General features: G+C 33.1%; 1 protein-coding gene across 1 annotated transcript in view; it reads right to left on the reverse strand.

Annotated features, from left to right (window-relative positions):
* Window positions 1-1,697, reverse strand: part of LOC149535453 (zinc finger CCCH domain protein) — a 63,627-nt gene extending 61,930 nt beyond the window's left edge. The window contains exon 1 of the mRNA XM_089804633.1: window positions 1,486-1,697. Within this exon, the coding sequence (XP_089660759.1) occupies window positions 1,486-1,596 (111 nt within the window). The 5' untranslated portion in view covers window positions 1,597-1,697. The remainder of the gene's footprint in view (window positions 1-1,485) is intronic.
* Between the last annotated feature and the right edge of the window lie 14,079 nt (window positions 1,698-15,776).

Genomic DNA, 15,776 nt, shown 5'->3' on the forward strand with positions numbered 1-15,776 from the left:
AGGACTAGAGTAGAATTCCTAAACCCTTGTCTCATTTTTTTTTTGCATATATTATGAAAAATCCCAAAAAGTACATTCCTTGCCACATCATCTGAGAGCTCCCAAAACTAGTACCATTTGAAGTCAGCTTTAGGAGAATAATGGAAGTCCCTTTTTGATACCAGCGATTCACATCAACCCTTGAGCTTATCCACAACAAAAGGAACCTTGGAAATTACTAGTGTGATCTCTCTTCCAATCTTAGCATACACAGAGTTTTGATCAAGAGTGGATCAGATATCTTGGTATTCTATTTTGCATTGGGGTGGTCATAAAACACCCATGAACACTAAGGAAGATATGTACCACATTTTAGCTACTCAATCACCACATAAACAACATATTATTGTTCACAATAGATAATGCTATAAGATATGAAAAGATCATCATACAGCATGCACGTGTGCACGAATATTGATGTAGAGATCTTAAATAAACTCATGCTGACATGATCATCTCATCTTTGGTCAACGAAAACATTGGCAATGGTATTTTGAGGATAACAAATTGAAATATACAGTACCTGTGGGTTACTGTTAGAAAGCAGTGATTAATAACTAGCATCCATTGCAAAGATGAATGCATTAATGCTTGGATTGTATTTTTTGCTGTGGTTTAAAATTGTATGAATTTTAATGGTAGCATCAAGGTGTCATTAACCCAGGCAAAGGGAGCTTCTGCAAGGTAAAAGTAGAAACACTGACTTGGAAGCAAAAACCCAGAATATTTGAATTTCAAAGTCTCCCAACTCATTAAAGATGGTCATAGTGCAGTGACGCTGACCACCGACCACATATGGAAATGTGCTGCCCAGCAAGTCACAACTGAGTCAAGATCTTTTTCACCCAATAAGGAGCGTGGGATGAAGACCCTATAAATTGGACAGGTGCTTTCCCACTGCTGGAAACCTAATATCACCCTTCATTGAATTCGTCTTTCGTTTATCATATTAACACCCCATTCACCTCTCTGCCATTGATTGTGATGTACCAAGGCTCAGCGGCAAACGATAACTCGAACTTAAAAAAGAAGTCCAAATTCAGCATGCCCATGGAGAAATTCTAAAATCAATATGCGCTGGCCTCTGGAGTTCAACTGATTGCAATAATTATAAACTGCGCGATTACGCCTTATGGCAAGAGGTATCACCGAAGAGTTATGAATTGCAAAAACCCAACAATATCTCCTCTGTGCATATAGCGAGAGGGTCTTCCCTTGGTGCTGAGGGATTGGCTTAAAGGGTAGTGAGACGAATGGCCGCATGCCAGAGCAATTCGGCATTTAAAGACTGCAACCGAATTGACTGAGCCTGATAGATCGAAGAGTGGGGAAGACTATTGTATTGAACTTTTTATTTTGGATTCAAGATCAATAAACTGTATATTGAAGGGAAAAAAAAATAATGGTGTAAAATACGATAATGCCAAAAATAAATATATAAGAGACCTTGCGCTGTTTCCAGAGGAGAAATTGTGCATGGGAGATGTTTGTGGTGGGTGTTGCGTCGCGAGTTCCATTCTCATCGGCTCCTTTAGCAAACTCCCGAGGCGCCCCCATTCTTGTGTTTTAATTCTGGAGCTCGGAATCTGGAAGCGTCTTGTTCGTTTTAAGTTTCATTAGATTGTTCTTTTAAATTTTTTAATTAGTCCATTTCGAGAGGGGACCAGAATGGTCTTATCTGGGTGGTCTGTTTGGCTGGAGGAATATGAAAATGGGAATAGAGTTCTTTTTCTGGAATACTCATTTTGAAAAAGAAAATAATGGGGTTAGGTATTCCTTTTTTTGTTTGGTTCATCCAGAGAATTTAATGCGGAAGACTCAAAATTTTGTGTGTTCTAAAATAAATAAAATTGGAATAGAAATATGTATTCCTATTCCATTTATTTAAGTGGAATAGCAAATGCTCATTTTTGGGCCAAAATTGGTATACGTATTCCAAGTATATTCCTATTCCAATTCTGATTTGGTACATCCAAACAGAGAATTTAAAATTTTAAGAATATACATATGCGTATTCCACTTGTATCCTCATTGCCAAACGGGTAGAGAACTAACACAATCGTTCAGTCCACTATAAGAAATGACTTAACCAATATAAAACTATTAAAAATGATTGCTTAACCAGTAAAATTGAAGGATTTTTGAAGACACAAATTTATGATAAAGTTTGAACTTTTGACAAATTTTTTAAACAAAAAAATACCATTAATCTAATATCATATTGGGTATGTTGGAAAATAGCAAGGGAAAAAGTTATTTTTCCAAACAAAAAATTACCAATAATTATTATCCAAACTTAGGAAATAATATAATTATTTGTTTGCAATTAATGTTGTTTTGTTCAATGTAGAAGAGTCTAGAAGTGTTTTGAAGTCACACTCCTTTTTTTAGGCTTACAGTTGCATTTGGCCATGGTTTTCACCCTGGTAGCTTCATTTTTCACCCGAGCAATTTCATTTTTTACCAGTCTATCACTGAGTACCACTAAGAATTTTCATGCCACTATCTACAAGGTAATCTTTTAAGGTCTGTTTGGTTGCGGGAATACGAATATGGGAATAGGAACATGTATTTTGGAATTGTTATTCTAGAATAGAAAATAAGAATATTTATTCCTATTCTTATTTGGTTCAGTCAGAATTTGATGGGGAATTCACGGACCAAAATTTTAGGTTTTCTAAAATAAATAAAACTAGAATAGGAATATGTATTCCAATTCCACCTATTTAGGTGGGATTGCAAATGCTTGTATTTTGGACCAAATTTGGAATGCGTATTCCTATTCACAATTCTAATTTGGTGCACCTGAATGGAGAATTTGAAATTTTAAGAATTTGCATATGCCTATTCCACTCATATTCTCGCTACTAAACGGACCCTTAGTGAACATGCTCAAGGAATTCAAGTTCAAAACCTTCTACAAGACTATGATATACTCTCTCTTCTCTACAGCCATCTCTCGTCTTGTTTTTTAATCTATGGTTTTGTTTGGTATGAAGAATATATTGAACTTATTTCCTTATCTACATATTTTTATTTAGATCTTCTGCTCTGACCTGTTTGTGGTTCAATTCCAAGAGTTCTGAGAGCCAAACTCCTGTAAACCTAAATAAGCTTGAGCTTTTTTCCTCAACTGGTTTTGGGTATGGCTTTAGGTGCCCTAATATATTATGGAGTAAAAAGACAATGTGAAGATTAGATGGAGATAAGAAAGGCAATGTAAAGATTATATAGAGATCCTTGCCAATCTCCACTAGTACTACCTACAAACCCCCAACAATGAGCAATAAGCAATAAAAAAATGATAGTAATAACATCAAACAATGATCTTGATCATGCTTTGTTGTTTCTTCATATTTTTCTTCTTCTCCCTATGTTTTTTATTCCCACGAGGATAGGATAAATGCCCAAAAATAATCCTTCCTCTCACGCAATCACCCCATGTTTATTGAGGCTTGAAAGAAATATGTCCAAAAATAGTATACATACCCCTTGAAACCATAGAAAATCAAAAACACCATCAATTAAAATCCTAAATGGCTCTAGCAAGTTGCCTTTGAGGTAGTTGAAAAAAAGTGGAGAACTATGCATTGAACGATAAAGTTGGTTTTCTATAAAAGAGATTAGGAAATTTATTAAAAACCCTCCACAATTTCAAGTCTCACAAAATATTTGAGTTCCTGTCGAACTACCACAACCACTATTGTGAAAACATTCTCCCAAGAAAAGCATTCTGCCACCTAAACAAAGGAAATCAATCAAAGTGTTAACAACACAAATACCAATATCATTCTATTAATTCAAATACAATAACATGAATGTTTAAATTGAAATTATGTTATGCTCTAAAACTTATCAAATATAGTAATAGTCTATAGGTCTATAGGTAATAAATCCATATAATTAACTCATGCAAAATGTTCAGTAACTTTGCTACTTGCAATTGTCCTCATCAATTGTGTGTCTCTTTGTCACTTAGAGTTAATAAGGCAAGTGTAAATGATTCCAATCAAAATCTTAAGGAAAACAAATAGACATACCATGGTGATACTTCTTTGAGGGTCAATAAAATGTTAGTCACAAGGGCACGAAATGTAGCAACAAGTGTTGCAGAAGATCCACACGATCAAATGAAATCCAGTCAAAAATCTTGCCTAAATGCCAGAACATTTGAGTTCAATCCCATGCACTAAGAGTGGTAGTTTCAAGGAAGACAATATTTCAAGTTAATGTAACCCATTTTCATCAATATGTACATCATCAAATATCATATACTTTATGTTACTCAAATCATTAGATTGTCATAAACTATAACAAAGACACTCGACAAAATTAAATGACATAGCATTATCGACTTAAGAAAGGGAAGAGGTCACATAGAACATAAAGCAGCCATCAGGGAATTGTTTTAGGGTTGTGAGGAAGCTCATAGTTGAATTCATGAAAATAGAAATCTAGTCTTGTAATACCTTTTTTAATGAAGAATTACCACAAAATTGATCAACCTACTAAATCTTTGTAGCAAGGGGTACAAATACAATTCTTGTTTCAGATAGACTTATATTTTTTCAACGTATACCTTCACTATCACTGTCACTAGATAAAGTATTTCAGAAGCATCAATCCCATTTAAATAAGCTTGAACTTTAGGTATACCAGATCTAATGGTTGTTGGAGTAAGGTAAGCACAGACCCCTGTTGCAAATGTAACTAGAACAAAATTAGAGGTTGCAAACCGTCTAAATGCTACAACATACCTGCACTAAAATATTGCATCTCTATGACTTCCTCTATGATTAAGGGCATGCACATTGTAAAGAACTATGTAGAATATAGATAGGGATAGAAAAATAATTGAAATCAATGAAATATTCATTGACCATAATAATGATATAGTCTTATTAACACTGGTAGGATCACATGTAGTAACAAGAGAAAGAGCAACCATAATAATTCAATCAAAAGCAATATGACTGTTATCAGGACATTGTAGCATTTGAGATTGGCACAAACTCAAATTTTCTTGTGGATTTAATCAACGCAAGCTTTAAAAAACAAGAAATTATAAGAATCTCCATTTGCAAAAGTATATGAAAAATATAACTAATTTTCTTACTTTTGCTCTTGAAATAGGCAATTGTTACAAAATACTTGAAGAAACATGTTTTTTCTAGCTAAAACCTACTAATGTTAACAAGTAGAGCCTTCATCAATCCATACAACCAACAGCCTAGTACTAAAACTAAAAGACTCCAATCTCGATGTGTCTGTCAATGTTCTACCATTACAATCAAGCAAATTATGATAAATCTAAAAAATACCAAAACTTAATCTTGTTGTAATAACTTTCTATGATATGATGGATGAATTGGCATTAGAAACTCTTTGATTTTATAGCCTATCCCATTTAAGTCCTTTGATAATTTCTACAACCTAAATTGAAATTTATTTTTTTATTCCAACTTGACTAATATGAGAAAAGTCAATTAACATGTATGGAAAAATGCTTCCATCTATCACTTAGCTACCCTACATGTATGCAAAGTGAAAGACTAAACACATGACATATGAAGTGCTTTGCAAATAACACATACCTAATACAATAATCAAACCCTTAATTATTATTCTCAAGGATAACATGATCACCATAATTTAATGTAAAAACACCTAGCCATGCCCTTTAAACTACATTGGATTTAGTTGGGATTTCAAAAATGTGCTTAGTAAAATAAATAGTAGAAAGATCTTGCATTGTCTTTGTACCATTTTTCATAAAACCAATGTGAGAGTGTGATTCTCTAGGAGCATGTTCAGACTATGATATCTGCACAAACAATTAGTGAAAGTGACTAGGAGATGCAAATACTTTTAAAGAAATTGATGTCATGCAACCCAATTCTAGATTTTCTCCATGCATTCATGTGGTGTGCTAATAGACTAGTAGGCTCCAAGATCATATCACATTTTGGAACTTGAGCATGTTGCCTATTCTACTTCTCACATCTTAGCTAGCTTTTACATTTATAATAACAAAAATTATATTTGATGTTGCATTCTATCCAATTCTTCAGCTCTCTCTCCAATTATAAATATTGCCCACAAAAGCATCTGACTAAAATCCCCTCTTTGTTATTTCCAAGTTTTAGTCAAAATCCCCACTCTGCCCATATGCTACAATCATAATGTTCCATGATACGATGTCTCTCCAAGGTATTTTGTCACACATTTTTAGTGCCTCCTCAACTTGGTCATTTTATGCATACCCACTAATCACATTATCCCACAATATTTGAGTTCTCTAAAGCATTATTTGGAAGAATTTCATTGCCTTATCAACCAATGTGCATACCTTGCAAACATCCAGTTTCATGAGTAGACATCCCTTTCTCCCATTTTTTGAAACAAAATCAAACCTCCTCTAGATACCCATTCCTTCCATATCTCACCACCATGGAATTATAGGTTACTAAATCTTGTTCAAGTATTTTGTCAAACACTTTGTGTGTTATCTCCAATTTTCTAAATTTCTCATACATGTCACCCAGAAAACTCCCTACAAAAGAATTAGACTCAAACCCATTCATAATATTACTCATGAATATATTTAAGAGAAGTTGAATTGGAAAAAGCTCTAATTACAGTTGCATAGGTAAATGACAGTTAATTTACAGCTAGTTGAATAGCTTTCCACTGGAAACACCACTTCCCGTTCAACTTGTTTTTGAGAGGGGACAACCAAGAATCATGAAGTTAAAAGAGGAGAAAGACAGAAAAATCAAGCCCTTTTCTTTCAAAAAACCAGGTATGCAAAAGAAAGTCAATATTAAAGAGAAAATAGGGGAAGAATAGCCCTAGGGAATCATCCCCCAAAAATGGATCATTCCTGCCCTAAACCCTCCATCATTTCTGAAGCTAATAGTGTTCTAGTAACATTCAATTCTAGAAATAGGGCTAAAATAACAAGAAATAATATCTTGGTAGAGAAAACCACAAAACCCTTTTACCCTAAATTTCAATTTGGGGACTTTCAAAATAGCATTATAGTCAACCGGCAGCAAATAAACCACAAAATAGAAATGAAGATGGAAAACATGATTATAATCAGTAACAAAATTATAGAAGAGAAATGGTTTGAGTGTGAAAGGAGAGGACTATATGCTATCTGAATTGGCCCGCAATTAGAACAATAAAAAATGATGAATTGGTTCAAAATGATGGATGCGAATCAAGTAAATATTTTCTTCCTTTTAGAGTTTTTAATCTATATAAATTGTAAAGATTTAAAATTTAGAGAATATTTACTTAGAAGTAAATTAAGATTCTTCAATGGGTTTAGTTTAAATTTTATGAAATGGAAGCCTAATTTCAATGACACAGAAATTAGAAAACTCAATATAACCAAAATGGATAAGTAGAACTCTGTGATTTAGAAATATTCATTAGAATCAGAGAAACACTAGGAGATTTAAAGGGATATGAACCTCATCACTTGAAAACAACCTCTATGAAACTACTTTAATAAATCTAAAACTAAAAGGCATAGATCAAGATCAGGTCAAAATAATTACAAATAGATCCATATTCATAATTAAGTATGTGATCTATACTGGGAAAATCAGTTTTGTGAATTATTTTACAGAAGGAATTAGAAGGGCAGCAATCAACAAAGATTTTGAGGAAGTAAAAATGGAAGACCAAAATGGAGGGGAAACTAAAAAAAGGAAAAATATAGTAGAATTATTAAAGGAAATGGATTATATGTAAGGCATAATACAAAGTAAAATAGATAGCATAGTGATCACAAAGAATAAGGAGATTGAAGAAGGGGAGATAACAAAACTTGAAATCATACAGAGTGTGTTGAGAAGCATGGAAAAGAAATCCAAAAAAACAAAGAAAGAAAATATTAATCTAATGACTCAAAGGAGATATAAAGAAGGAATCTAATTGCAAAATACATTAAAGGTAAAAGTTAAAATTTTAAAAGAGGATTCAAAGCATTTAGGGACAAAAATATTAGATATGGAGGAGAATATCAAAGAAATTTTAAAAATGAATGAAGAAATAATACTAAAAATAAATGATGTCATAGATCAAATGAAAATTTTGAGGATATCAGTAGGGAATAAAATAAAAAATACTACATCAAATTATAGAGAAGAAAAAAGGAATAGGAACCTATAGAATCAAACTCTAACAGAACTACTGGAATTTGAAGATAAGTAGGGACAAGAGTAGAATCAGAGTATAGAGGATAAGGAGAATTATTGGTTGTTTAGGACACCAATAAGATAGGACAAAAATGGATCTACACAACTTGAAGTTATATAGCAATGGAAGAAGTAATAGAAGCAACAAAAGGATCTTCTAGAGCATGGAACAAGCAAGAAATTATTCCTCTAGCAACCTCAAATCAATGGTACAATGTTACCATCATAAAAAGAGCCAAGAAAAGCAACCATAGATTTTGGGAAACTCTAGATAATGGAGTAGATCCTTTTGAAGTACAAAGGAGAACAAGCTCAAACAAGGAAGAAACAAAAGTAGAGGAATCAAAAGACCAAATTATAACAGAAAAAAGGAATGTTGTAGAACAAAGAAAAGATCATAACAATGATGAAGAAATGGAGGAAAGCCTATGGTAGGAATGGGAAGAACAAGGAATGCTTATAGAAACAAAATAGAGAGAAACAGAGGAATTAGACAATGAGGAAAATGGGCAAAATGAAGAACAAAGGATCCAAAATAAAGAACAATTGGATTTAGCAAAACAAATTATTAAAGAACTAGATAGTGAAAAAGATGAGGAGGAAGAAGGAAAGGAAATAGACAGTATTAGCAATACGCAAGGAAATATGGAACAACTAGGCATTTCTATCAATCAAGAAGGTATAAAGACCCCCAGATGTGGTAAACAACAGATGAAGCAAGGAAGAAAATCCCTTAAAGAACTGAGAGAGGCAGATGACCAAGAAAAAGAACAACAAAAGATCACTCAAATTCTTAAGGCAGGAAAGGGCAAGAGCCTTCCCAAGTCAATATGAGAATAACAACCTGGAATGCTAGGGGGCTTAATGCTCCTAGCAAAAAAAAGATTAATAAAAAGAAACTTAGCTAAATTTTAATCAAAAGTAATATTTCTACAGAAAACAAACTCAACAAAGAAGAAGGTCTAAAATTAGAAAAAAAGCTAGGAAGTTGGAACATAGTCCTACAAGAATCTAGAGGTGCATTTGGAGGATTAGGGATAATATGGAACCCAAGGAAAATAAATCTAGATTTAATTAATTCAAATCAGAACTTGATGAGTTGTAAAGTCAAAAGTGTTAAAAATGATTTATAAATAATTCTTATTAATATATATGGCCCTACTCAAATAGTAGACAAAAAAAGAATATGGGACAAATTAAGCCTTTTCATGAGAGATTTTAGTAATGAATTTATAATATTAGGAGGAGACTTTAATGTAATCTTAAACCTAAGATAAAAATTTGGAGGCATACAACATATTTCACAAGCTTCCAATGATTTCAAAAATTGGATAAATACTAATGAATTATTAGATATTTCAACTAATAATGGAACATATATTTAGAATAATAGAAGGAAAAACTTCACCTACATCACTGAAAAACTAGACAAATTCTTCCTTAAAGGAGAATTAAGAAGCATAGATAGGAATCTTCAATCTACCATCTTACCTATAGCTAGATCAGATCATTTTTCGATAAGAATCAAAATAACTGAACCTATTAAACCTCATAGAAATCCATTCAAATGTGAAAAAAATGTGGTTCCTTGATAACAACTTTATGGATCAGATAAAATTATGGTGGGCGCAAGGCAACTTTGAAGGATCCAAAAAAAAAAAATTGTGGCAAAAATGAAAATGCTAAAAGAGAATATTCTTAAATGTAATAAAACACACTTTAACAATATATTTAAAGAAAAATTAGATAACGGATATAATCTAAAAAAACTAAATAAATAAATTATAAAAAAGGGAATGAATAATGAAGATTACCTAAAAGAAAAAGAGTTCCTAGCAAAACAAGAAGACATATTGGTAAAAGAAGAAACATTTTGGAGACAAAAATCAAGAGAAACATGGCTTACAGAAGGAGACCAAAATACAAAATTCTTTCATAACAATACCATTTTCAATAGATCTAGGAATAAGATCAATAGAGTCAAAGACTCTACAGGGATTGAACACAAAAATCCATTAGATATTGCAAAAATATTCATAGATTATTATAGAAACATTCTTAATAACAACGATAGTTCAAATAGATTAACACAAATTAAAATGTTAGAGTCCATCCCAAAATTAATAACTTTAGAAGATAGCAAAATGTTAAACAAACCCTTCACCTTAGAAGAAGTTAAATTAGCACTATTTAGTATGAACCCAGATAAGTCTCCAGGGCCAGACAAATTCCAAGCATTCTTTTATCAGAAATGCTAGGATATTATCGGGATATAATTATGGAGAGCTTTAGAAGCATCTAGGAATGGGGGATCCTTGTTAATTGAAATCAACCATACTTTCTTAACACTCATACCCAAAAAATAGGAAGTTGCTTACCCTAGGGACTTTAGACCTATTGCTCTTTGTAAGACTATCTACAAAATTTTGTCAAAAACACTAGCCAAGAGACTTAAATTGATTCTTCCTAAATTAATTTCAGAAGAATAAACAAGATTTGTCCCTGGCAAATCTATTCTAGATGAAATCATAACTATATAGGAAACGATCCATTCAGCTAACCAAAACAAAGAGGCTAGTATGTTTATGAAATTGGATATTTAGAAAACATATGACATGGTGGATTGGAGATTCCTATGCAAAACACTAGAAGCCTTTGGTTTTTCCCATAAATGGATCAAATTATATTTTCAAATGTATTTTGTCTCCCAAAATCTCACTTCTCATCAATGGGTCTCCTAAAGGTTTCTTCAACATCTCTAGAGGTATTAGGCAAGGAGATTTGTTGTCTCCTTTTCTATTCATAATCATGATAGAAGCTTTCGAGAGGCACGTTAAAAAAAGCTCAAATTGAAGGAAATATCAAAGGAATAACAATAACTGACAATATCCCAAACATCACACATCAACAATTTTTCGATGACACTATATTGCTAGGGGAAAGCACAATGGTAGAGGCTCAAAATTTAAAAAGTGTAATACAACTATACCTAGAAGCATCCAGTGAGAAAGTGAACTCAGAGAAATTAGAAATTTTCTTCCTCAACAGATCTGCAATTTGATGGGTTATAAAAAAAAACAATTCCCTTGTAAATATATTGGTATAGAACTAGAGAAAGGCTCAAGTAACAATAAAGGCTGGAACAACATGTTAAAAAGAATGGATAACAAAATAGGAAGTTGGAAGGGAAAGTGGTTAACAAAAGCAAGAAAAGTAATAAAGATTAAAATTGTACTTTCAGCCCTTCCTACATATCAACTGTCTTGCCTACCCCTAAACCAAACTACTAACAAAAAAATAGAAACAAAACTTAGACATTTCTTCTAGAATGATATAGAGGAACATAAGAAGTTGGCATTAATAAAATGGGAAAACATAAGCAAACCCAAGTAACTATGAGGCTTAGGAATCAAAAATTTGTATTAGCAGAATGAAGCATTAAGTGCCAAGTTGGTATGGAGAATTTACTATGAAAGAGAGAAAAAATGGGCTAAGATCATATATAATAAATAATTAAATATAGTTGATCCTACTTCCCTCTTCTAGATGCAACATTTACCCAAAGGATCAGTGTGTTGGAATTTCATTACTAAATGTAGAGCACTAACAAGTAAATACATTACTTGGGATACAGGAAGGGGAGATGAAGCCCTGTTCTAAGAAGATTCATGGGATGGACATCCCCCCTTGGATAGCTTGGGTATTTCAAAGAATGTCAAAAATGTACTAGTACAGTTATGAGGGAATAAAGTGAGTAATTACAAACATCTCATAGAGGAAAATGGATTAGAAATATGGAAGTGGAAAAATCTAGAAGATTTAAATCTGGACCCTATAGAAAAGGAGGCTTTTGAAAAGATTCTCGGAGAGAGGAAAGTGAATCAAATAGTAAGAAGAGATAAACTAATATGGGGAGCTTCCAAAGATGGAAATATAATGTTAAAACAGGTTACAATCTTATTATCCAATCATAGAGATGGGACAAGGTAGACATACCCTTAAAAATATGTTGGGACTCTACTTGCCTCCCTAAAGTAGGGACCTTCCTCTGGTTTGTACTCCACAAGAGGATACTGATAGTAGACAGGCTTAGGAAAATAGGATTTGAAGGGCCATCTAGATGTGTTTTATGTAAGAAAGAAAGTGAAACTATTGATCACTTATTATTTCAGTGCAAGTTTTCTCAAGACTGTTGGGAATGGTGAAAACTAAGGCTTGATTGGTCTTCACCATTACCTAATAGCCTTGAGAGAAATATGAAAAGTTGGCCTTCTGACAATTTTCAACATATCTATAATAAACTTTGGATCATTTGCCCCTCGATCTTTTTTTCAGAAATCTGGAAAGAAAGAAATAAAAGGATATTCTGTGAAAAAGAATTGACAAGCTCTATGCTACTCAATAAAATAGAAGCGTGTATAGTAGAAGTGATGAATACACATCTAAGGAAGACTCCAAAAGAAGAAGGGGCATTTTCAGACTAGGATGGAATGATGAAAAGAAATTGAAATAATCTGATCAACCCACCATTAGTGTACAAAAAAAGGAGTCAAGAGGCAAGGGATAAATGTAAATGCGAACCTCCTCCCTTAGGTTGGTCAAAACTGAACTTTGATAGGGCATCTAGAGGCTATTAGAATTCTTTTAGAATAACTGAGAGGGGAGTGAATTAGTTATTCAAGGTCCAATAATGTCCAATACAATTTGTTTAATAAAACGAGGGTAAATAAGAAGTACTAGCCTTTTTACTTTCTTGTCAAATCCTTAATGGCATATAATTGAAATTATCATGCATGCAATTAAACATTAAACAACCATGAAAAGTAAACATGCATCACCTCATAACACAAAGGATTTTGGTGACCCAGAAACCCTCCAAGAATAAGAAGGTAAAACTGGGGTGGGGATGACACCCATAAAATTACTGCGCAATTGATTTCAACCACTTATGATGGTTTGTCCTATTAATTTACACACTATCAGATGTGACCCTGTTAAAAGATTTCTACACCCTGTTAGGAGTGTGCCTTGTTAGAGGACTTAAGAACATTCAACTTAGAATGCCACCCTATTAAAGGATTTACATAGAGCTGTTAGGCCCACCCAAGTCCATGGGATTTACAGTCACCTTCTCAAAAGAATCTTTTATCCCTCTCTAAGGATCTCCTATCCTTCTCTTGAGGATCTCTTATCCTTCTCCTAAGGATCTTCTATCCTTTTCTTGAGGCTTATCCACCTAGCTGTTAAGCTAACCTAACAATGTAGGATTCCAATGTCTAATACAAATGTAAGAAAGTATTAGAAAGGTTTTGACCTGATAAAGATTGCAACTCCAACCTTGCAGATTTCAGACCGCTCTTCAATTATTTTCTTTGCTTTGATTTTCTTCCTTGCAGTGCTGACAGCTTGTCCACCCTTCAAGATCTGTCTCCTTGAGTTCTTCCACTCGTTATGCCAATGCACTCTTATGGTCACTTGATCAACTCAGAGTCTTGATGCTCTATGCTTACTCCTTACTATGCTCTCTTCTTGACACTTCACACTAGCCTTCCTTGGCTTCTTCACATGACCACACTTATGACCAACTCACTCACTCTCTTGATCTCTGACCTGTAACTCCTTATAAAGAAGTTATGTTCTTCATTTTTCGCTCAAGTCTTCCTGCTTATCAATTTGAATTGATTTTCGAAATTGTTTTCCCTCCAAACTGTTTCTTCTAGAAAATTCATCAGTATTTGCCTTGAATTGGTTTGCATGGTTTACATAAAATTCTGTGATATCTACTCATCATCCTTATCATCCAACTGATTCAAAAAATTCAATGTAACAAACTTATCATTATTGATCTGGCAATTTTTTTGACTTAACAAATAATGCAGCAACTCAACATCATTGGTTTACTGATGCTCAACATTAACTAGGTTTGGATTGCTCGGCATCCTTTGCAGTTTCTGCTTTACTCAACACCTAAAGCTTTCCTATATTTCTCAACTTCTACTATTTTCTTGAATCACTCGACTTCTATTTACTCCATAGTGCTCGACTCCTGTTGGATCCTGAGTTACTCGGCACATGTTGAATTTTGTATAGCTCGGCATATGAACATCTCTATTACTCGGCATATACAGTTTTCTGGATCACTTGGTACCTGAATGATTCTTGATTTTCTCGGCATCCACTACCTTTTTTTGATGCTCGACACCTAAAGGATTGCTTGGCACTCATAGATGAACTTAGTCAGTCTTTGCAAATGGTTTAGTCAAACTTTGCATTTTGTAGTGTCCATTCCCTGTGTCTTAAAGTATGTCATTAATACATGATTTTATCATTGTCTTAGCTGATCCTTATACTTCATTACAACATTATAACTTCAACCTTTCTCTAGGTGTTCTAGTTACATCTTGTTGATTAACTCCTCCTTGTCAATCAACTAAGTGATAGTATTTGGATCACTTAAGCAATTGTCATTCCTATAGTTAGCAAGTTTGACATCAATGACAATACAATGATTGAAAACATTCTTTACCAATTCCATCATTCTTCATTCAAAGATCTTTTCAATCATTTCCAATAGAGGCAACCCTAGGATTTTAGGGATATGATGTATAATAAATAAGGATTCAGGGAGATGGATTCACTAGTACATTTTGGGAATTATGTGACTATGTGACTAAAACTTTTAGTCATGCCACTAAAAATTTTAGGCATGTGACTGAAACTGATCACATTCCACGATTTATTTGCAATTTATAAGTACAAGTGACTAAATAAGTGACTAATTTGGTCGTTGGGTAAAATCACAAGATCAACCAAATTGAAATGACTAAATAGACTACCAAATAAATGACTAAATAAGTGACTGCATAAGTAGTCACCTAAACACAACAGAACAAATAAACTACCAAATAAGTGACTGGATAATTAGTCACTAATAATTATTCATTTGTACTTTCTGTTTTCACTTTCTCTAAGGTTTGTTTATTAATAAATTAGGTTAATTTTATTCCATTTCCTTAATGGTTAGGAGTTGTTGCAAAACTTATAAGTGTGGCAATATATTTATATTGTGATTAATATAAACATATTATTCATTCCACTTGAAATATGTTTGTATGTTTATTATTTTCCCCTGATCTCCCAAATCTATCTATAACAAAAAGAATAAAATCCCTTTATACTTTCATAGATAATTGGAGAAGAGTATGATTGATGATGATTATGGGCACTTGTATTTGACTTTGGGTATTCTATCAAATGCTAGATTTATTGATGAACTTCAAAGTTCTAGTTCTATGCATGTGTCAATTAGCTACGAATATTGGATTTACCAGCCACACTATTAGTAAAGGTTCATTCCACAAGCCAATAACTAAACAAGCATAAAATGATGAGATAAATCAGGGCTACTATGATGATTTTAAATCTCATTTGGATGCTATAGGAGTTGCTTTAGAGTATGTTAACTTCCATAAATTAGACATGGAAATAAAAAGAGAGTTTCTCTATTTTTTAGAGATGATAGATTTA

Source organism: Cupressus sempervirens, chromosome 10 (genome assembly GCF_028749045.1).
Source record: "Cupressus sempervirens isolate cs-2001-9-10 chromosome 10, ASM2874904v1, whole genome shotgun sequence".
In the NCBI taxonomy this organism is placed as follows: domain Eukaryota; kingdom Viridiplantae; phylum Streptophyta; class Pinopsida; order Cupressales; family Cupressaceae; genus Cupressus; species Cupressus sempervirens.